Source organism: Dama dama, chromosome X, assembly GCF_033118175.1.
Source record: "Dama dama isolate Ldn47 chromosome X, ASM3311817v1, whole genome shotgun sequence".
Taxonomy (NCBI): domain Eukaryota; kingdom Metazoa; phylum Chordata; class Mammalia; order Artiodactyla; family Cervidae; genus Dama; species Dama dama.
In genome coordinates this window covers 104,868,906-104,890,346 of record NC_083714.1, presented here as the reverse complement: position 1 = coordinate 104,890,346, position 21,441 = coordinate 104,868,906, and the positions used below count along the sequence as shown (strand labels likewise).

At 43.2% G+C, this 21,441-nt stretch overlaps 1 protein-coding gene across 1 annotated transcript in view; it reads left to right on the top strand.

The window, feature by feature from the left end:
• The window catches only part of MSN (moesin), a 71,456-nt gene extending 50,316 nt beyond the window's left edge, over positions 1-21,140 (top strand). Inside the window, exons 3-13 of the mRNA XM_061137151.1 lie at positions 6,398-6,493; positions 7,626-7,900; positions 9,215-9,298; positions 9,997-10,143; positions 11,560-11,656; positions 13,346-13,509; positions 15,930-16,060; positions 16,321-16,481; positions 17,681-17,773; positions 18,119-18,343; positions 18,910-21,140. Of these exons, the coding sequence (XP_060993134.1) occupies positions 6,398-6,493; positions 7,626-7,900; positions 9,215-9,298; positions 9,997-10,143; positions 11,560-11,656; positions 13,346-13,509; positions 15,930-16,060; positions 16,321-16,481; positions 17,681-17,773; positions 18,119-18,343; positions 18,910-19,074 (1,638 nt within the window). The 3' untranslated portion in view covers positions 19,075-21,140. The remainder of the gene's footprint in view (positions 1-6,397; positions 6,494-7,625; positions 7,901-9,214; positions 9,299-9,996; positions 10,144-11,559; positions 11,657-13,345; positions 13,510-15,929; positions 16,061-16,320; positions 16,482-17,680; positions 17,774-18,118; positions 18,344-18,909) is intronic.
• The last annotated feature ends 301 nt before the right edge of the window (positions 21,141-21,441 follow it).

Here is a 21,441-nt window from a genome sequence, read left to right as displayed (position 1 = left end):
CTCATTCCCAGAGCTCTGGTTCTATGCCTAATCTCTCTCAAGTAAATGACACTATCCCCTGCCTTCAACACTGGGGGCTTTGTCCATTTGCATTGGATGGGGTAACTGTGGAGGGTGAAGAAGGTATAATTTAGAGACTAGGGCAGAAAAATCCTTGAACAAAGAAGTTTATTAACTTCAAAAAGCCACAAGGCCAGATAATTCTTTGTTAGTGTTTGTTTGGTTTGCGTACTGTGGATGTGGTTCTGAGGGAAGCCCATATGGTAGGGATCCTTGGCTGGATTGGTGTGCTAGTTCTGAAAGCTATTGCTTCCCCAGAAAAGCCCTTGAGAAACTTGAATCTTTCGTATGGTTGGAGAGAGGAAAGGGAGGAAACTGTGAAGTTCATGATTTCCCAACCAGGAAGATCAGTGTTTTGAGAAAAATCATTTAGTGAGTACCTACTATGGACTAACTTTGGCTCAGTGTTTTAAACCTTGCAGTGACCCTGCCTATAAGTAGTAAAAGAACACACTCTAGGTTATATAGTTAGTAAATAATGATATGGAGTTTAAATTATAGCTCTGACTGTAAATAAAACAATACTTTTCCCTGCTGTGCTACTCTGGGGTGAATGAGCCTGTTTGGCTCAGAGAAGACTCAAGAGGATATGTATTCGCCGTCTTGAGGTCACTGAGGGGCTATCATTGGAAGGAAGAGGCAATAATGTTCTGTGATGTAAGAAGGAACAGAGCTGGGACCCCATAGGTGAAAAGTACAGGACAAAAAGATTTGAACTCTGACACAGAATTGAGCATCTGGCACTCTCAGGGCCAAGGCAAGTCTGGATGGGAATCCTCAGACCAGTGCATGTTCACAGGCCACTGGGGTGTGTGATCTTTTCCCTCTCTTCAACTTGATGAGGCATAAAGGAGGAAGTCCATTATGTTTGACCTTCTTTCAGGGAGATCAGGGACCTAGGAGGAAGGAGCTGGACTCCTTGGGAGGGACTGACAAAAGCTTTGGGGCCATCCTGGAATCCAGCAGTTGTCTGGCTGATGACCAGAGAGGAAGCTGACTGGAGAGGAAGCACCCTCCTTGGTACCAGCGATAAATAACAGGCAACAATGGGACTCCATAGCTTGAAGAGGCCCAAGGCATGGTGGTAAAGGGAAATGGGGCCCATAGTTCTTCCCACTTGCCTTTGTCTCTTGTGAGTATGGAGGAGTAAGAACAGCTAGGGAGGAGAGAGAGAACATTTTTCTATAGCAATTTTTGTCACTTAGCCCCACTTCTAAAACCTGAGGTTCTTCCAAGGTCTTGTGATTACTTAGGTGCCATAAGTTCCACTTTAAGAACCCTCTACTTGTCTCCTCCTCAGCCATGGTCTCTAAGCTCTAGCTCTAGTCTCGCTCTACCCTCTGTCCCCTCCACTTAAGGTTTTGAGCTGTGGAAAAGAGGTGAAATCTCAGAGCATCCATCCATTCATTCATCTATTCATTGACTGATTCAGTATTGACTGAAGGTCTACTGTGTCTTGAGAAGGATCTCTAGACCTATCAGACACCATCTCTGTCCTTAAGGAACTTGGAGTTACTCACCTTTGGAAACAGAGAAAAATACATGCAACTCTCCTCTCACGTTGAATGAAAAAACATCCTTGAGACTCAAGTTGTACATAGAGGTGGTATATAAAGCATGGGATTTAGAGTCAGCCTTGAGTTCAAATTCTCTCTGGCTGTTTAGCCGTGTGGCCTTGGATGGCTCATTTAGCCTCTTAGGAATTTACTTTTCTCAGTAAAATAGTAATCACACAATTTTCAAGATTTTGTAGTCTCATTTAATCCTTGAGTAAATAAAGTGCCTGGTGCATAGCAGGCATTCTAATGTTGCTTGTTCTTATTAAGAGCTAAATAAGTGGGTGGAATTTCCCCTGGGAGTTGAGATAATGGAGCCATGAAATCAAGAGGCTTTTCTGGCTCAGTGAAGTTCTTAGGATTTGTAGACTCTGCATTGAAGACAGCAATCCTTTTCCTTTTTCCATTTTTATTTTATAAAATACCTAATATCCGTTATTGTAATAGTTGTAGCTCCATCTTACAGATGAGGAACTGAGGCTTGGACAGAGGAACAGACCTGTTTAAGGTCAGATAGCTAGAACATAGTATAGTGGTTTGAATCAAGGCACACAGCATTTGCAGTTTTCTCAGTACCTTATGTCAGCTGTGTCCTCTGTGACTTCCCCTTTCTTTGCCTGTTTCCATTCTAAAAGCAAAGTTTGGTCCCTATACTTAGAACCCTAGATGAATGTGCTCTGTGTTATAGAGTAGGTGGCCACTTGGGCATAGTCAGTGTAGGGTAACAGAAGCAGAGATGGTGACAGCCCCTCCTGGAACTTTCCAGTTGTGCACTGATTGCTTTCAGGTAGGTGATTGATGCAACTGCTGCCAAGCCTATAATGGCCTCGAGTATTTGGGCATTGGTGCAGTTTTGCACATAATTTCTCATGCACTTAAGGCTCAAGCCTTGCTTCCCAATCCTGCTCTTGGCTTCTGAAGTGATTGATTATGTCACTAGTTTATTTATTCAGATAGATGCATAGAGGATATGGGGAGGGGGCTTTGGGTCCTGGAATTGGCCTAATCTCCTCTGCCCTCCCCAGATCTCAGATATAAATAGCCTTCACATGCAAAAAGAGGCAAACAGGAGTTCTTTCTTACTTACGATGCTCCTGGTAATTAGTGACAATTTTCTGAGAGGCAAGTCTCTTTCCCTCACTGGACCCCAGTTTTCTAGTTTATGCTGCTTGGATCCTGTAATGCTCCAGTCTGTTTGGGGGGTTAGTATTATGTGGCTGAATAGCATCCACAGCCAGTGTTTTGCAAACTGAAGTCCTAGCCCCCTCTAGGTGAATGTGCCAGGTTCCAAGAGGTTCACAGACCTGTGGGCTGGATGTGCTTTAGTATCTTGGAGCATCAGTTGTACTTGTAGATATCTATTTTATTATTAAAATATAGATATTTAAGGAGTAAACAGTAAATTTTGCACAAATGGTTAAGATTAAACCTTCAGGCTTCAAAGAAATTATGACTTACAGCCAGCCATCTCCTTGTATTCTGACACTTCCAACCCCACACCCCCACCCCCATCCCCTGGGGATATGCATCAATTATCTTCTGTAGCTTAAAAATGTCATCCATGGCAGCTTTGAGAAATACTAGCTCAGGCCAGATGAACTTGCTGTCTGAAAACAAAGGGAGCAAAGAAACAATTTTTTTTTTTTCTTAGAGAGGCAGCCACTTCTCAGAGTGGAATGGTAAAGAACCTGCTTGTTGGAGCCACAGATGTTTTCCTGGAACTGGTACCTAGATACTCTTTCCCACTAGAAAATGAGGTTTCTCTTTCCTCTAAAGTAAGTTCTCAGCTGGAGGCAAAGCTTGAAGCAAGCTAAGCTTGGCCTCATTCCATATTTCAGGATTTGAAAATGGGGCCAAGAGTTGCCTGGTCAAATGATTCCCAGCACCCTGTGGACCTTAATTGGAGATTTCCTTACAGCCTGGGGTCCACGAGTCATCTGTTTTATCCTTTGTTCTTTTTCAGTCTCAGTTCTGACTTCAGACCATATTTCCTTCACCCAACACATTCACTTCCTTACTTTGGTACTTCAATGGAGGCTAAGAGACATCGCTCTCTCTCTCCAAGCCTACAGTCTAAGGAAGTAGAGCATTTACATGCATCTGATTTCTTTGTGTTCATAGGGAAGAGGCAGTGCTCAGAGATTAAAATGCTCTGCTGATCCTGATATCTTCTTTTTTTAATATCACTTTAGCTATTACTTTATCCTCAGAGATACTGTAGATCCTGGAATTATTTTAGCTCCCATGATCCTCCTCTCATCATACTCCTAGCCATACCACTAGTGAAGCAGACAGCATGATGTAAATAGAGGCTAAGGAACTCACTCCTGGGACCTGTGGAACTGACTGTGTAGACTGTGCCTGCCTCACTTCCTTTTAATTCTGGTGTCTCTTGAGTTTCTACACCTGGGCCGTTGGTACAGGCAAAAGCCAGTTGCTACCCTACTAGTTCTGTTCCCAGTCTGCCTTGCCATGACCTAGCATCCTGTCCTAATCGTCCAATGGTCCATTTTCAACATCTTCAGTGGGTCTTTTTCTATCCTGGGGCTGCATTGTTTCTTGGAACTTATTTCTTTACACCAGTTGCACCTGTACACACTATGTTCCGTAGCCTTGTGGAAAACCATTAATTAGGCCCTATCTTAGATAAAGGATTTAAGAGGAGCTTAAAAAAATCTTTCCTATCCACAACCTCTCCCTTTATCCTCTGCAAAACAAAAAGTCACTATAACATTTCAATATGACTACTTTGCATTCTCCATCTAAAACTTGATGGTAATGCCTATTGACTTAGACTCAGAGACTCACCTTTCCATCAAATCCTGGAAGTCTTGATCTGTCCTCATATAGTATACCTTCCCTCATTTATTTTTTTCTAAGCATGTTCCTAGTTACCCAAGTTATCAAGAGGTATGTGGGAAATGGGGCTGTATTTCTTGGTCATTTACAAATAACCTCATTAGTAGATTGGTAAAACTTGAGAGCATAAAGAAGTCATTTAAGCCATACCACTCATAGTAAATGGGGAAGCTGGATGGATGAGGTAACTGAGGCCCAGAGAAGGAAATGTATTGCCTTAACATCACACAGCAAGTGGGAGACAGAAGTGAGACTTCCAGTCAGGTTTCTTGATACCTGATTCAAGCTATGAAAGCGGAGGGTAATCATCATTAACGCCCTGGTGAGCAATGAAGGTTAATGACTTGGCAATATGGCTTCTCTCCAAAGTGATTGTTGACTGAACCTAGTGGGAAAGTCAGGAGCTATATGTAGATGCAGAGGTAGTCAAAGTTCATTGTCTGGCTGGGATATCTGGGCCAAAAAGGAGACAAGGCAGTTAGTCACTTGGGAACCCCAGAGCTTCTAAGCTCCTTTGAACCCTTGGCCTTAGGAGATAGCAAATGAGAAAAAGGGTATAGGTTTTAGAGTCATATAATTAGGATTCTAGTCTAGACTCTATGGTTTTAGACAGATTGCTCTCTAAGCCCTATTTTCCTCATTTATAAAATGGAGATTATAACTATCTCATGATTGTTCAGTGTTTGGTACCTGGCACATAATAGGTACTTAATAAACATGGTCTACTTTTTCCTTGAGGCTTCTGAAGCTCTAGATTGTAAGCTCTGGGAGTGACTATGGGTCTGGCCTGGCCTTGGATGCATAGTAGAAACTTTGTGGATACAGTGCAGTGTGTTTGTGCATGCACATGTATGTGTGTTTTGAAGGGGAGATAATGATTCATCTACAGGGAAAGACATTAGCAATGCTGGGTCCCTGCTACCTGTTTCTAACTCCAGGTAAATTTCTTCACCTCAAATCCCCTCTCCCACTCCAGTAGAAGAAAATATAAAGAAGACTCCCTGACGCCACCATGACCTCATTAGGATATGGGTTTATTACCTCTATCCCCAGTGGTGGGCATGCTAGGGTTGAGCCACCAGCCAGAACTATTTACATGCTAATATCAGGGACTGGAAAACAGACCCTGTCTATCTTTTCCTGGCTGTCTTTCCTTTCCTGCCCACTGCTCAGCCAAAATGCCCAGTAGCTGAACACCATGGGGCCCTGCAGCTACTATACTCATTCCCACTGTCAACCTGTGTGAGTGGTAAAGGAGAATCATGACTGAGCTCTAATCAGGGCTGAAAATAAGCATCTTAGCCTCTAAGCACAACACAGGTTCGGGGTCTATAGATACCACAGTACATTTTTTATTTGGGCATTTTAAGTAGGACTTAGCCTGAAGGGTATGGGCATTATTCCTAGTTGCTAAACATAAAGAAGGAGTCCAGGAAAACAAGATTCAGGAGTTAAACCAACAGTTTCTACCTTCAGCCTTTACTCTATCCTGGGAATATGGAGCTGCATGGTATAACTGAGTGGGATGGTGGTGGCAGAAGGCACTGAATTTGAATGGGTTTGGAGTCAAACAGTCCTGACTCTGCTACTCACTAACTGAACCTTGCTTTTATTATCTGTAAAATGGGCCTAGTTGTAATTATATCATAGGGCTATTGTGAAAATTCAAGGAGATAATGGTTATCAAGTTATTGGTGTGTGGTAGTGCTTATAATCGATCTAGTCCCTACCTCAGCAGAAGTATTTGGTGCAGAGAGATGTTGACATTATTTCTTAGCTACTGCCCAAGTGTATTTTATTTCCAGACCTGGGTGCCTTATATCCTTTAAGTTCAGGGACCACATGGGCTCCACATTTGTATCCTCTATGCCTGGCACAGGGTAGGCATTCAATCAATGGTTGTTTTCTGTTTTGCTTTTCAGGTGGTGAAAACTATCGGCCTGAGGGAAGTTTGGTTTTTTGGTCTGCAGTACCAGGACACTAAAGGTTTCTCTACTTGGTTGAAACTCAATAAGAAGGTAATTGCTTGCTCCACTGCCACATTTGGAATTCACTCTTCTACTAGACTTTGCTCAGGAGTGTAAAATGTGCAAGCTGGCAAATCTAGGGCATGTAGGGCTCCATTTTTCACTGGGTGGTCTCTCAACTACTAGATCAGAATAAGGGCAGAGCTCTTGCTCTGTCTCCATTTGGATTTGTAACAGCAAGAATGGCCAGTGTCCAAGGAGGATGGGACCCACTTATGGACCATAGCTATTAGTAGTTCTTCTAGAGGAGATTGGTATCCTTTTTTCCTTTCCAAACTCAAGGGCTTTAGGACATTTGTTAAACAGAGAGTCACAGACTGTTGAACTGGAAAGAATCTTGAAAGTCTCATAATCTTATCTTGTCTATTTTCTTGCCTATCACCTTATGCCTGCACTCCATAAAGATGTGTCCTTCTTTCTTAATTTTCTCAGTTGAACCCCAAGTGAGATGGTTTAAGTATAGGTCCATTCAAACTCTCCACATCCCAGCAGCATCTCTGCAGGAACATGGCAGTTCTCCATCTCATCATCCTCAAACTGTCTGACTTTGTCCTTGGAGATCTCCATACAGTCCTATGGCTTATTTTCCCGATTGTGTCTAGGGGGTGAGTGCCCCACCTTTTGCTGGCAGAGTCTTCTTTTCCCAAAGAGTGGAGACTTTTGCTGGGAAAATGTGGAGCCATTAGTAGCCAATTTCAGGCTTCAAAAGACAATCTGATTTGTGCTCTTGTCTAGTCAATTCCCAGACCTCAGTCATACATCCTAGTCTTTACTTTATTGATTTATGGAGTTGGGGGAGAGTCTTAAATGAGGAGTTTCTTAAACCTACCCTCAGCATGTAGGGGCAGTTGGATATATTGTCTGATGATGGCTTAAGGGCTCATGACTATCAGTAGGTGATAGGTTATTTTAAGAAGAAATTCCCAATAGGAGGCAATTATGGATGTGGGCTTGGGTCCCCAATGAAAGTAATATGTCTCTTTTCTGAATTACCAGAATTGTTACCCAACTCTTTGGGATTATCCAAATTGATGACTTTCCAGTGTCTTCTCCCCACCCTACAGCCACTTCCCTACCCCTAAAATCTATTTTTTGAGAGCGCATAACCCCTTGCTCCTCCTAGGTGACTGCCCAGGATGTGCGGAAGGAAAGCCCTCTGCTTTTCAAGTTCCGGGCCAAGTTCTACCCTGAGGATGTATCTGAAGAGTTGATCCAGGATATCACACAGCGACTATTCTTCCTGCAAGTGAAGGAGGGCATTCTCAATGATGATATTTACTGCCCACCTGAGACTGCTGTGTTGCTGGCCTCCTATGCTGTCCAGTCCAAGTATGGGGACTTCAATAAGGAAGTCCACAAGTCTGGCTACTTGGCTGGGGACAAGTTGCTGCCACAGAGGTGAGGTGGTGTCCTGGCGATCTGCCCTGGTCAGAGTGAGCTGTGGCCCAAAGCTGATTGATTCCTGTTATACGGGGGTTGCCAGATCTGTCCCTCTCCACTAGGGTCTGTCTGAAGACTATGTTATGGTGCTCAGACAGACATACTTGCGTATGGCACCATACTCTGTTCTTATTTCTCTGGTTCTCAAAATAAAACACTTTTTTCCCCTCCTCTGTTTGCCTATTACAGAACTTCATTACCGTGGAAACAGGTGCTTATATTGAGAACCAGAGATGGATTGCTTCTCCTTGGCCTAGTTCCATTTTCTTGATCCTTTTCACTGATTTAGACCTCTTATATCAGAGGTTCATTGGAGTGAGAAATACTTAAACCAGGGACATGGGAAACTCAAAACAGTCTTTTAATATTGATACCCAGTATACAGAGATTTCTCCTTTTGTAAACTTCAAAACTGAACATTCTCAAACTCTAATTATTTTTATTTTAGCATCGTGACAACACACAGAATGAATAAGGCAGGCATAATCCTTATTTCCTGGCTAAGGAAATAGAGATGCAGAGGTACTCACTCTGACCTGCTGAATCTCCCACAGCTCATTTGTGGCAACCTGGAACCCTAGTCTCTTGATTTTTTTTTAACCCCACTGCATCCAGTCACTATTTTATACAGGCTTTTAAATTAGAAGGAAAATTATGCTTCATTCTAGTAACCTCAGTCCCAGTGGAGCTAAGACAAATGTACAGCTCACCTGAAGGTATTAGGGATAGTGGTTGTGCCCTGGGACTCTACATGAGTCAGTCACTGCTATAATGTCTGAAATAGCATATTTAAAGCAAGCCTTGTTTATGATCTAGTAGATCTGGTAGTTATTGTTATGATATAATTACAACTGGGCCCATTTTACAGATAATAACAGTTGAACCTGTTAGTTTTTTCCCTAAACCATTTGGACTCAGTTCTCTCTTCCATTGCCACAGGCTATATAATCTTATCCCTGAGCAGTAGTCTCACAAATGCAAACTATTGGCCCCACAGAGATCTAGGAGAGAGTATGCATGCCTCCATGAGGCCCATTCCTCCTCTTAGTCTCACAAATCATCACAGACTGTTAATATGTTACTGCTTTGCTTGGTGACCACAGCACATTATTAGATTTTCTGGTTAAAGGTACAAAGGAAAGTGTTCCCATTGTCTTTCTTGGTCACCCATTCTGTATGTCTCATACCCTTCAGGCCCCTGTGTCTAGTTACTACTTCCTGCTGTAATTTCAGTCTGCTTCTGGTGTAACTGACCCCACATCATCTTTCCAGGGTCCTGGAGCAGCACAAGCTTAACAAGGACCAGTGGGAGGAAAGGATCCAGGTGTGGCATGAGGAGCACCGGGGCATGCTCAGGTAAGCCTACCCTAGGAACTGTGGACTCTATGCCCTTACAAGGAGAATGAGAGTTGGTTCAGCAGGGAAGAAGAGGCAGAGGCTAGGAACACTGGAGGATGTTGGAGAGAGACAGAAATAGAGTTTAGAAGAGGAAATTAGAAATGGAAGGCAAATCAGCACCATTATAAAGCTGTGCTTTTTGTGGATGATGGGAGCTGATAGCCCAGATCAGGGGATCCTGAGATTCCTTCCCCTAGGGAGTTTCTGAGCCACCAGGGGCCCCTCTCCAAGAATGAAATGAGGAAGGATCTTTATGAACATGGCATACAATTTAGGAGATGTCTAATTGAAGAACTAATCTTTTCATTTTGTCATCACCATCTCATTTGGGCTCTGCTAATAATGTGCCTGTGTAAGAGGCTTCTGTGATAGCTAATATGCCAGAGGTCAGCAAGAGTCAGCCCACCTTTATTCCCCTTGGGAATCTCAGACCTTAGGCTCCTGTGAGCATGTTTTGGCAAAAGTCATGTTTTGCTGTGTTAACCATCATCTGCTTGCTTTCCATCCTTTTTCCAACCCATTATGGCAAGATTCTTGTCAGAAGTGGAGAGCAAGTAGGCTTTCTGTCTCCCTGGGTCTGATTCATAGGCTCCCTCCCCTTTATTACTTGCCCCTTCCACCCTCCCCCTACCACTGACCTCCACTCTGTTGTTTAGGGAGGATGCTGTCCTGGAGTATCTGAAGATTGCCCAGGATCTGGAGATGTATGGTGTGAACTACTTCAACATCAAGAACAAGAAAGGCTCAGAGCTGTGGCTGGGGGTGGATGCCCTGGGTCTCAACATCTATGAGCAGAATGACAGGTATAGTTCAGAGCTCGCTTTTTAACTTATTATTTTGTATTAGGGTATAACCAATTAACAAACAATGTTGTGATACTTTCAGGTGAGCAGTGAAGGGACTCAGCCATATATATACATATATTTATTCTCCCCCAAACTCCTTTCCTATCCAGGATGCTACATAACATTGAGCAGAGTTCCGTGTTCTATACAGTAGGTCCTTGTTGGTTATCCATTTCAAACATAGCAGCATGTATATGTTCATGCCAAACTCCCTATCCCTCCCCCTGTCCTTCCCCTCTAAGAACCATAAGTTCCTTTTCTAAGTCTGTGAATCTGTTTCTGTTTTGTAAGTAAGTTCATTTGTATCATTTCTCTTTAGATTCCACATATAAAAGATATCATATGATATTGCTCAGCTTGCTTACTTTTTGGGGCTACTTTGACACCTAGGACTTGACAAAGTATGATTATACTTCCTGGGTCCCACCTGTATCATTCTTTTCCTACCTAGATTAGACCAGCCCAGATGATCACACTACCTCTCTCAGGCCTCTAAATCTTGCATTGACTAGACTTTCACTGTCCACTGTGGTAGCTTCTGGCCACATGTTGCTGTTGAGCACTTGAAATGTGGCTGGTCTGAATTGAGATGTGCTACAAGTATAAACTACACTGAAGACTTTGTGTGAAAAGCAATATAAAATGTCTCATTAATGTATTTTAAATATTCATTTGCATCTTCATGAACATTTACATGTTCAAAATACATGATAGTATTTTGCATATACTGGGTTAAGTGAACTGTTGTTATAGTTAATTCCACCCTGTTTCTTTTTACTTATATGCGGCTACTAGAAAATTTTAAATTGCATGTGTGATAATTTATATTTCTGTTGTATAGCACTGGTTTAAAACCCACCTTGTCAGGATTTGTAATTAATCTCACTTCATATGATGATTCAGTATTTTTTGACCTATAATCCCTCTTGCTACAGCCTTATCTCACTAGCTTATTTTTTCCCTTAGTTTGCTCTTGATGAGTATTAAGGTCAATATATTATTGTTTTGTGTAACTTCTGAGTCTTGGAACTCATTATTTACTGTCCTCTCAGATTTTACAACCTTGAGTAGAAGAGATCCAGTGAAGTAAGGCTGGTGATTCTTTGAGAGATTGTTACAAGGTCCATGCCTCAACAAAAAATAAAGCAAATCTTAGTTGTTGGGACAAGGGATATGTTGATTGTAGTATCAGAAAGTCCTTTGTGAACTCTCAGTGCTGGCAGCTGACCTGGTGGCATGTGATGATACTGGCTGAGCTGGCAATGAATCTATCTCCTTAAGGGAGAAGTTGGTGGTGGGGAAGGCAAGGCACCAACCCTCTGTGTCCTTCTTGCCTTGCATTTGTCCTAATGCTCTTGGTATTCATTTTTACAGGCTGACTCCCAAGATAGGCTTCCCCTGGAGTGAAATCAGGAACATCTCTTTCAACGACAAGAAATTTGTCATCAAGCCCATTGACAAAAAAGCCCCGGTAAGTGACTCCTCCCATTGGCCAAGACCTAGGTAATGGTCACACTGGCCAAGGCCTACGTAATGCTAGAAGCAATCATGTCATCACATATTTCTCTCCTTTCTCTGTCTTTTTGTGTATGTGGATGGGTATAGGAGGCACAAAAAGTGACAATGAAAAAGGATGCTGATGCCAGTAAATGGTCAGGAGGCATCCTGTAACTGGTGCTACCCTGCTAACTGTGTCTCAGGAGAAGCATGGATTAGGGAGAACCACAGGCAGTCTAAGTTCTGCTTGTTAGCCACTTGTTTTTACTTCCCCAAGGCTCTGGGGTAGAAACAGAGTACATCCTATCTTTTAAAGCCTCTAGGCTTAAAAAGTGGAAATTGTTCATATATTTGATTTATCTCTAATATGTGGAGAAAGGAGAGAGCCAGAAGAAGTCCCAATCCAAATGTTGTTCTTTTTGTTATAACTTTGCTGCTGTCTTCTTAAGACTTCTCTCCAGAGCAATCCAAATACAAAAGAATGCTTTGAGTCCAGTCATTCCTCTAACATGATTGCCATACCTGTCACCTGCAGTTGCCTGTGGCTGACAAGACTAAAAAACTGGGCATTGGGAATAAGATAGAAAACTGTGATGAGAGTCTCCTCTTTGATGTGCCTCATGTCCAGCAAGGGCCAGTGGCCATGCTGAACCAGACCCTTCTCATGAGGTCTCAACCTTCTTCTAGCTTTGAGGTTTCTGAACTTTCCCTGCTAAGAACTTTATATATGTTGTCTCCTTAAACCCTCAAGGGTATTGTCGGGTAGGTAATGTCCTTCCTATTTTATAAGTGATGAAATTGAGTTTCAGAGGGATGGAGTGATTTGCCCAAGATCATACAGCTAAAATGGTAGAGCTGGGATTTATACCTAGGTTGTTTGACCTCTAGAGCCTGTGCTCCTTCTATTGTACCCCAAGCTATATGAGATGGTAGCAGTTTGCATTCACTGGCAGAAGAGCTGGTGGTTAGCCCATTAGCTGGTGACCTTGGTCCAGTGGTATTTGTAGCAACAAACTCCAGCTCACTGGGTTTTCTTGCATGTGTGTGTTTTTTTAACTGCTGTTGTGCTCAGCTTTCGTCAGAAAAAGGTAAGTAACAAAGTCAGCTGAGACCAAGGGCTTACTTAAAACACAACAACCAGGATAATTGATGTTCAGGAGACTTACATATTCATGTATGTATTTATAAATACACTGCCTTATTCCAAATAGGATTGAAGGGACTGACTCTAAGATACGCTTTTAGAAGATATAGAACAAGTCCAGCCCACTCATACTACACTCACCAGGGTATTATCTAAAGATTATTGTACCTCTAAGAGAGGTTCCTGAGACCCAGCAGGATATTTAATTAGCAGATGAAGTCAGTTTCTATCTTTCAACTGGATTGAGGGTATCTTAAGATGATTTTCATAACCAAATGTTGAAAGAAATTGTGGCTTGGTAGGAAGAGCACTAGTTGGAGTCAAGAAGCCTGGGTTCTAGACCTGGGTCTGTCACTAACTTGCCATCTGACCCTGGGCAAGTCACTTCACCACTCTGGTAATTGGTCTTCCCATCTGTAATATGATTGTTTCAGTGCTTTTTAACTTAGCTTTTCAGAAGGCAGAAGCCCACCTTCATCTTTCCCTCCACACTCTTTCTGACTGCTGGTTTTCTACCAGGACTTTGTTTTCTATGCTCCCCGGCTGCGGATTAACAAACGGATCTTGGCTCTGTGCATGGGGAACCATGAGCTATACATGCGCCGTCGCAAGCCCGACACCATTGAAGTACAGCAGATGAAGGCACAGGCTCGGGAGGAGAAGCACCAGAAGCAGATGGAGCGGTAGGTGGTGTGGCACTGAAATGGGGGCTGGGGCTATGACAAGGAAGCTTTTCAAAGGTGCCAAGCCTGCTAAAGTCAGGACATGAAGTTATCCTGGTACTGGGGGAAAGGGAGCTGTAAAGGGATGACACCTCTTCCTTTAAGTCTCAGACATCCTCATCCCCAGGAATCAGGTATTTAGAACCCTAGGATTTCAGAGGTTCATAGGAGAGAGGGGCATTTTATAGTTCCCCATTATCTATGACCCTCATGTCATTGCTCTTCTAGGTGGACTTTGGGTTGCTCTGGGCTATCTGACCAGTATAGTGGTAGTAGCAAAAGGCTCCATGCACATTTAAACCTGGACTCTATAGGATCTTTTGAGTGGAATTAGAGCTACCAGATTTTTCCTTCCAAAGCTCTTTTGCACTATGGCCCCTTTCCTACTCAAAGTGCATCAAGGCTTAGCAGCATCAGCATCAACTTGAAACTGTTTAGGAAGGCAATATCTGAGACCTACCCCAAATGTGCTGATTCAAAATCTGCTTTTTAAGATCCTAGTTAACCATTTCTTCAAAGAAGATGTGCAAATGGCCAGCAGGCACATGAAAATACCCTTAGTTATTAGGGAAATGCAAATTGAAACATCAGTGAGGTACTACTTCATACTCACAAATAGGGATATAATAAATGAAAACAGAAAATAACAGCTGTTGGCAAGGGTGTGGAGAGATTGAAACTCATGTTCTTCACTATTGGGAATGTAAAATGGTTCAACTGCTGTAGAAAACAATTGATGGTTCCTCAAAAAGTTAAATGTAGAATTACCGTATAACTCCACAATTCCCTTCCTAGGTATACACTGAAAAACAAAAATTGAAAACAGATGTTCAAACATGTATATGCACACACATGTTCGTAGCTGTGAAATTCATAGTAGCCAAAAGGTGAAAACAGCCCAAATGTCCATCACTGAATGAATGGATAAACAAATTATTCAACTATCCAACGAAATATTATTCAGTCATTAAGAAGAACAAAATACTGATACATACTATAATGTGGATGAATCTCTAAAACATTATGCTAAGTGAAAGAAACCAGACACAAAAGGTCCTATATTGTATTATTCCATTTATATGAAATATACAGAATAGATAAACCTACTGAGACATATGACAGATTGATGATTGTCAAGGGCTGGAGGGAAGGGAGATGTGGAGAAACTTCTTAACACCAGGTATGAGGTTTTACTTTGGCATGATGAAATATTGTGCATGTATTAAATGCCACTGGATTATTTGCTTTAAATGATTAATTTTATGTTATTAATATGATTATCACCTCAGTAATTTGTTAAAAAAATAAGACCCCAGGTGATTCCTGTACACATTAAGATTTGATAGTACTGCTCTAATAGATACTCTATCGTAAAGAGTTTGGAACCTCAGGAAACTTCTAATCTAGTAGACTGGAAAATGACTCCATGTATGAGAGGTTAGACACCAAGATTCACATTTATTCTGAAAAAAAAAAAAAGGTGGTATGAGGGGCAGTTTACAGAACTGGTTTTGGCAGGAACCTGCCCTCCAGGAGCTCACAGTCTAGTAGAAGAAAGGGGAAAAACAGTATATGCATAACTATTCAGGGCACAATGCTGTGTCATTCATTCACTCAATATATATTTATTGAGCAGTGAACAAAAGACAAAAATCTCTGCTCTGCTCCCATGAAGCTGTCATTCTTGTGGGACAAGACAGGCAGATCAAATAAGCATATTATATAGTCTGTGACATGATAAGTACTATGGAGAAAAATAACAGGGTGGAGGGATATGGAGGATAGGGCCAACTATTTTGAGAGAAAAGACATCTAACAAAGGGAGAAAAGAAGGACCACTGGGAGAGGTGCTGGGGCAAGAAAAAGTCAATACTTATTTTAGATTTACAGCAAATTTTGAGAGAAAGGAGCCTAAAGCTGAACTTCACAGGGCAGAGGAGTAATGCCCTAGCCATAGAGATCACCAGACTTGAAGCACAGTGTATCAGCAAAGAGTCAAAACTTTTTTCTCTGTAACTCCATAAGGTAGACAGGGCAAGACTTATTTGGCCATCTTACACATAGGATTACTAAGAACGAGAGCAAAGAAATGATGCAGCTAAGGTCACCCTCTGGTTACTCACTGGGTAGTGGATGAGCTGAAGTCCAAGTTGGATCTCCTGATACTGGGACAAACTGGCAGGGCTCTGAGCATACCAGCCCATGTGGGGCTATGATGTGAGGACAAGAGTATAGGGAGAAGGGAGAGTGATCTTGCCTCACAAGCCCAGAGTGTGTTAGATGGGTGGGGACTGAGGGATCAGGGCCAGAAGGTCTTGGGGATCCCAAGGCTTCCATGTGGCCTTGCTATCCTGTTCCATTCCTTCTTTCTCCTTTTCTAGTGCTCTGCTGGAAAATGAAAAGAAGAAACGTGAGATGGCAGAAAAGGAGAAAGAGAAGATTGAACGGGAAAAGGAGGAACTGATGGAGAAGCTGAAGCAAATCGAGGAACAGACTAAGAAGGCTCAACAAGGTGAGGCTTGGCGTCATCTTGGAGACTGGATTTTCCCACAGTCTGACTCTGTGAGCTGGAAAGCCTTCTGTCTGAGCTGTAGACTCGGGACATATATTCGAGATGTGGCTAAAAGAATAGAGGAATGATGAGGCAAAGGGTAGAGTGCCTAGAGCTTTTTGCCATCTGTGCCTGGGGTAAAGCATTTCCAGGAAGGAAGTTAGGTGTCCCTTCTTAATCTCTGCACTCTTTACCACCTTTCCCCTTCCTTCTCTTCCCAGAACTGGAAGAACAGACCCGCAGGGCTCTGGAACTTGAACAGGAGCGAAAGCGTGCCCAGAGTGAGGCTGAAAAACTGGCCAAAGAGCGTCAAGAAGCTGAAGAGGCCAAGGAGGCCCTGTTGCAGGCCTCCCAGGACCAGAAGAAGACCCAGGAACAATTGGTAAAGCTACAAAATGGAATGGGGTTATGGGATCTGAATTTTCTCTCTGTCTACGTACCTATTCACAGCTACCTCTGTTTGCACATCTGGCTCTTTTTAGCAGAGTACCTCTCTGCAGGCTTCCAATAGATAGCTCCTTCAGAAGCAAGCTGAGAATTAACTTTGCAAATAGTCTTCCTTAACCTTTACTTTTATTCTTTTCTTAGCAAGTGGGGGCTTGAGCTGATGACCTGACAAAGTAGAGAGGGAGGAAAGAAGTAAAGGGATTCACATCTGATTGACTAGCTATGTGTGTTACAAACTATATGAGCAACTTTTCACTTTTCCTTACTTTCTTATTTCCTCTTCCAAATAATCCTATGGGATTAAGTCATGTGGGATAATATGCACAGGTAATGAAATTAGGGCTCAGAGAGGTTGAAGAGACTTGCATAGGTCACACAATTGTGACTAAGAATGAGAAGTCATTTCTGCTTCTCTTTTAAGGGTTTGCTCCCTAAAATCATGTGTAAAGTTGTATGTCTATACATTATTTATAGGGGAGGAGGGTGAGCATCTATATTTTCATCACAATTTCCAAGGGTTCTATAACTCAGAATTTAAGAACCTGTGGCCCAAATTCCTTAACATATGATCTTATCCTGTACTGTTTGGAGTACAGGAAACTAAAACCTAATTTTCAGGGGAAACTGTCCTCCAGGAGATTTGTCCAAGATGTGAGGGTATGCATAAGCTTTATTTCCTTGGTCATATAACTCTGTGACACTTGAGTGTTGTTCCTGTACTTGTCCTGAGAAGATCTTAGTGGAGGCCTGAGCATTGTAGGAGAACAGGAAAGGGTCTGCCAGTTCAGGCAGTGACACAGTGATTTCCAAAGCTTTACTGAGGCCCTAACTCTGCAGTGGGAGAGAGAAAAGAGGGAAAAGAGTGACATAAAGAAGAACCAGAGGTGACACATTGTTTGCCTTCAAGTTTATAGTCTAGTCTAGGCAGGGAGTTAATAGGGTGCTGTAGTAGATCTGAGAATGAGAATGTTCCCTCTGGGCTTCCTGGAGGAGATGTGGTAAAAAGAGTCTTCAGAGCAGCATGCAAGTGAAACAGGAAGGTCCCTGTTAGTTCTCAGAGTATCTGGGGTTGAAGACACTTGGGCCCTAGGGACTGAAAGGCCCACTTCTCATAAGCTTACAATTGATCCATAGGCCTTGGAAATGGCAGAGCTGACAGCTCGGATCTCCCAACTGGAGATGGCCCGACAAAAGAAGGAGAGCGAGGCTGTGGAATGGCAGCAGAAGGTAAGACATAGTGCCTAGGACTAAGTGGTGTGGGATGGGATATCATGCCTAAGTTCTTGGATTCCTTAGGTTTGGGTTTCTTCACTTTTCCATCCTTCTTTGACAGTGTGTATCATGGGAGGAACTCAAGGCTCTCTCAAATACTTCCCAGAATTCTCCAGTACCCCCAGGGAATTTGGTACAATTACTCCTGTTATACAGCTGAAGAAACTCAGGATCAGTCAGGCAAAGTGGCTTGAACTACCTGGTGCCTGCTTTCTTCTGGGCCATTCTAGGCACATGTAGGGATGCTGCAGGTTAACCTGGTTTGGCTGCCATCCTTTCTCTTCCTCTGTTACTGAACAGGCTCAGATGGTACAAGAAGACTTGGAGAAGACCCGTGCAGAGCTGAAGACTGCCATGAGCACGCCTCATGTGGCAGAGCCTGCTGAAAATGAGCAGGATGAGCAGGATGAGAATGGGGCAGAGGCCAGTGCCGAACTGCGAGCTGATGCCATGGCCAAGGATCGCAGTGAAGAGGAACGCACCACTGAGGCGGAAAAGAATGAGCGTGTGCAGAAGCACCTGAAGGTATCCAGGCAGACCCAAGGGGTCATGGAGACCATGTGTATTGACTTAGTAGCCATGGCCTTCACTAGATCATTGGGGTAGGGGAGAAGGAGAAGAACCTGTCTCAGTGCTGTGTGAGGGCTTTAATGGAGGGATCTCTCACTTATAAATCAGACTCTGAACTACCTCTTCCCCCTCTTTTTTTTTTTTTTTGCTCTGTCCTCCATCCATATTCCATTTACCTCTTATATTCGGAAAATATTTAGTTGACACAATTCCTATCTGAATTTTTGATGTATTGCTCTGCTCACAGAGAATACCTGTCATCAATTGATCCACTCAGTTGGTGTCTTTTGTTTTATTCTTGCCCCACTGCAATTCTAACAGGGCTGGAAATGGCTCTCAAAAAATATGTGTGTGTGTGTTTGTGTGTATAAAGGGTGGGGCCAGCAGAAGTGGAGTGGGAGGGGAGAGAGAAAGCTGAGGGAGAGGGGTGGGATGGGATAAATCAGGAAATACATTTGGTTAATAAGGGGAGGTAAAATTAGAGGAAGCCATTAACCCTTTATCCCCTTGTACCTTCACAGGCCCTCAGTTCAGAGCTGGCCAATGCCCGTGATGAGTCCAAGAAGACTGCTAATGACATGATTCATGCTGAGAACATGCGACTGGGTCGAGACAAATACAAGACCCTGCGCCAGATCCGGCAGGGCAATACTAAGCAGCGCATTGATGAGTTTGAGTCTATGTAAAGGGCACCTAGCCCCTAGGGACCCCTCCTCCCTTCTTCCTTGCTCTCACACTCTTATACTCTTGCCTAACTCACACTGTGCTGGAGCCATTAACTAGAGCAGCCCTGAAGTCACGCCAAGCATTCAGTGCAGCCATGGGACCAAACCTAGCCCCTCAATCCTTACTCACTTCCCTAGGCAGAGAGATGGTCACTATGGTGCCAATGAGATCCTCTTTTTCCTCTGTCCTGGATGATCTGGCTTGCTAGAAGAGAACACTTTCTCAGCTCAGAGGCACTTCCCGCTTGGTTTGGGAAATACCCTCACATTTAATGCTGCTCTGCAGGAGTCAGGTGTGGAGTAGGTTGAAAACTGGCCCTCACCCCTGCCCTACCACAGCCTTCATCATCATGGTCTTGTGATTTGCAGAACTGAAGCATCACAGGTTTAGAGATGAAGGCAGGGCCCTGGCTACATGCTCTAGAATGTCAACTGCCCTAGGATTAGGCCTCCCAATGTCCATTCCTTCTAGAGTTACTTAGGCTTTTTAATGATTGGAGGCTAAAAAGATGTGCAGTCATTCTTCTCTCTACCTCCCAGATTGGGCCTGTTACAAACTCAGTCCCAATAAGCCTTGTCCCTGAGTTCAGACACTCATTCTTCTCTTCAGCATGATATGGGGGAGAATATGCCTTCAAGAGGCTTCCCAAACATCCTGGAAGACTGTTAGCCCTTCTGTCAGACATGATTGGGTAGAGAATATGCCTCTATGTTTTATGGGAGCCTAGGCTTATATTAGGTGAGCTCTATGGGCAGAAATATCTCTTACTTATTATTCTGTGTTCCTCTTCCCTTCTTGGGACCTGCCCTTCCCCACTCCAATCCACAAATCCCCTCAGGTAGAAGAATAGGGATGGTTATTCCCAAACCCAGCCAGCCACATCTAGGACTCTTGCCAAGAGGAGGAAATATTCACATGTGGCTTCAGTATTTTCACCTCTAGGGGTCCCAAACCACTTCTCCCTTCAGGGCTAGTTGGGCCACAACTTCTGCTTTAGGGTCATTAAGGCCTTGGTTTGGTGAGTCCTGGATCTTGATGTCAGTTGGCTCAATCGGTGAGTGTGTGGAAGAAGCCAAGTGTGGTGAGAGAAGCTCGTGGCCCAGACCCTACAGTTTACTTTGAACCCTACAAGGTGCCTAACAGCCCCTTCCCATCACCCCTCTCTAAGGTGATGATTGGGTCCTGCCTCTGTTTAATAAACCTTTAACCCAGATCTTGCCACCAAATATGCTATCCCTTGGAGCTGTAAACCAGAGAGCTTTTAGGGGTTCTGGTCTGGTCCCTTTCACGCCCCCACCTCTTTCTCTCAACCCAGGAGCAGCATCCTCTTCCTCTCTGTCTCATGTGTGCTCTTTTTCTTTCTACCAGTGTTATATATTTTAGCAGCATCTAACTCAACATTGATTTCTGCATTTCTTGCTAATGCACCCTTAGAAGATACTAGTCTTGGGACAGGATCATTTTGGCCTCATTCCTTTACCACCCCTACACCTAGGAAGCATATTTTGCCAGAAAAATTAATGTAAGAAGCTTTCAGTATTAGTGATATCATCTGTCACTGTAGGTCATACAGTCCTTTTTTAAAGTACTTGGTATTTGGTTTTATTGTTCCCCCTTTTTTTCCTGCCTTATTCTCAAAGTTCATTCCACAGAGGGGCCCTACTGTCCTTCCATGCAGTGCCCCTAGCCCAGAGCCCGTGGCTTTGATCCCTCCATCCCCTTGCCTTCTGCTTGACCTTGGGAAGTCTTATGTGCATTGCTGTGTATTATATTGACACTCTGTTGGTGATGTGCCCTATATTTGCTAAATTCAAACCTGGAATTATGGGGCAATCCAGCTGCCTTAAAGGTAGTATCCACCCCACCACCACCCCACTCCCCGCCAGGGGAAGCTGGGGAGAAAGATTAGATTTTATATTCAGGTTTTTTGTGTGCATCTTTTGGGGGTTTTTTAAATTTGTTTTTGGAGGGGTTTATGCTTAACCCATGTTCTATTTCAGTGCCAATAAAATTTAGGAAGACTTCACTATGACTTAATCTTTCTTCGTGGCATCAGTGGATGACTATAAGATACTTTAATGTAATTTCCACTCTGTGAACCACTTTTCTATCACTGGTCTCTTCATTCTCACTTCAGTCCTATTGGGAGTGGATATGACTATCCATCCTCGTTTTATAGAGGAAGGAATGAACTTGAAAAAATAGAAGAGTAGAATAACTGCCCAAAGACACAGGACTGTATTAATTAGTAGCCTGTGCCCTTTCCATAGTCCTAGGCCAATTTTTCCGATATAGATGGGCCCTGCATTGACCATGTAATGCTCCTG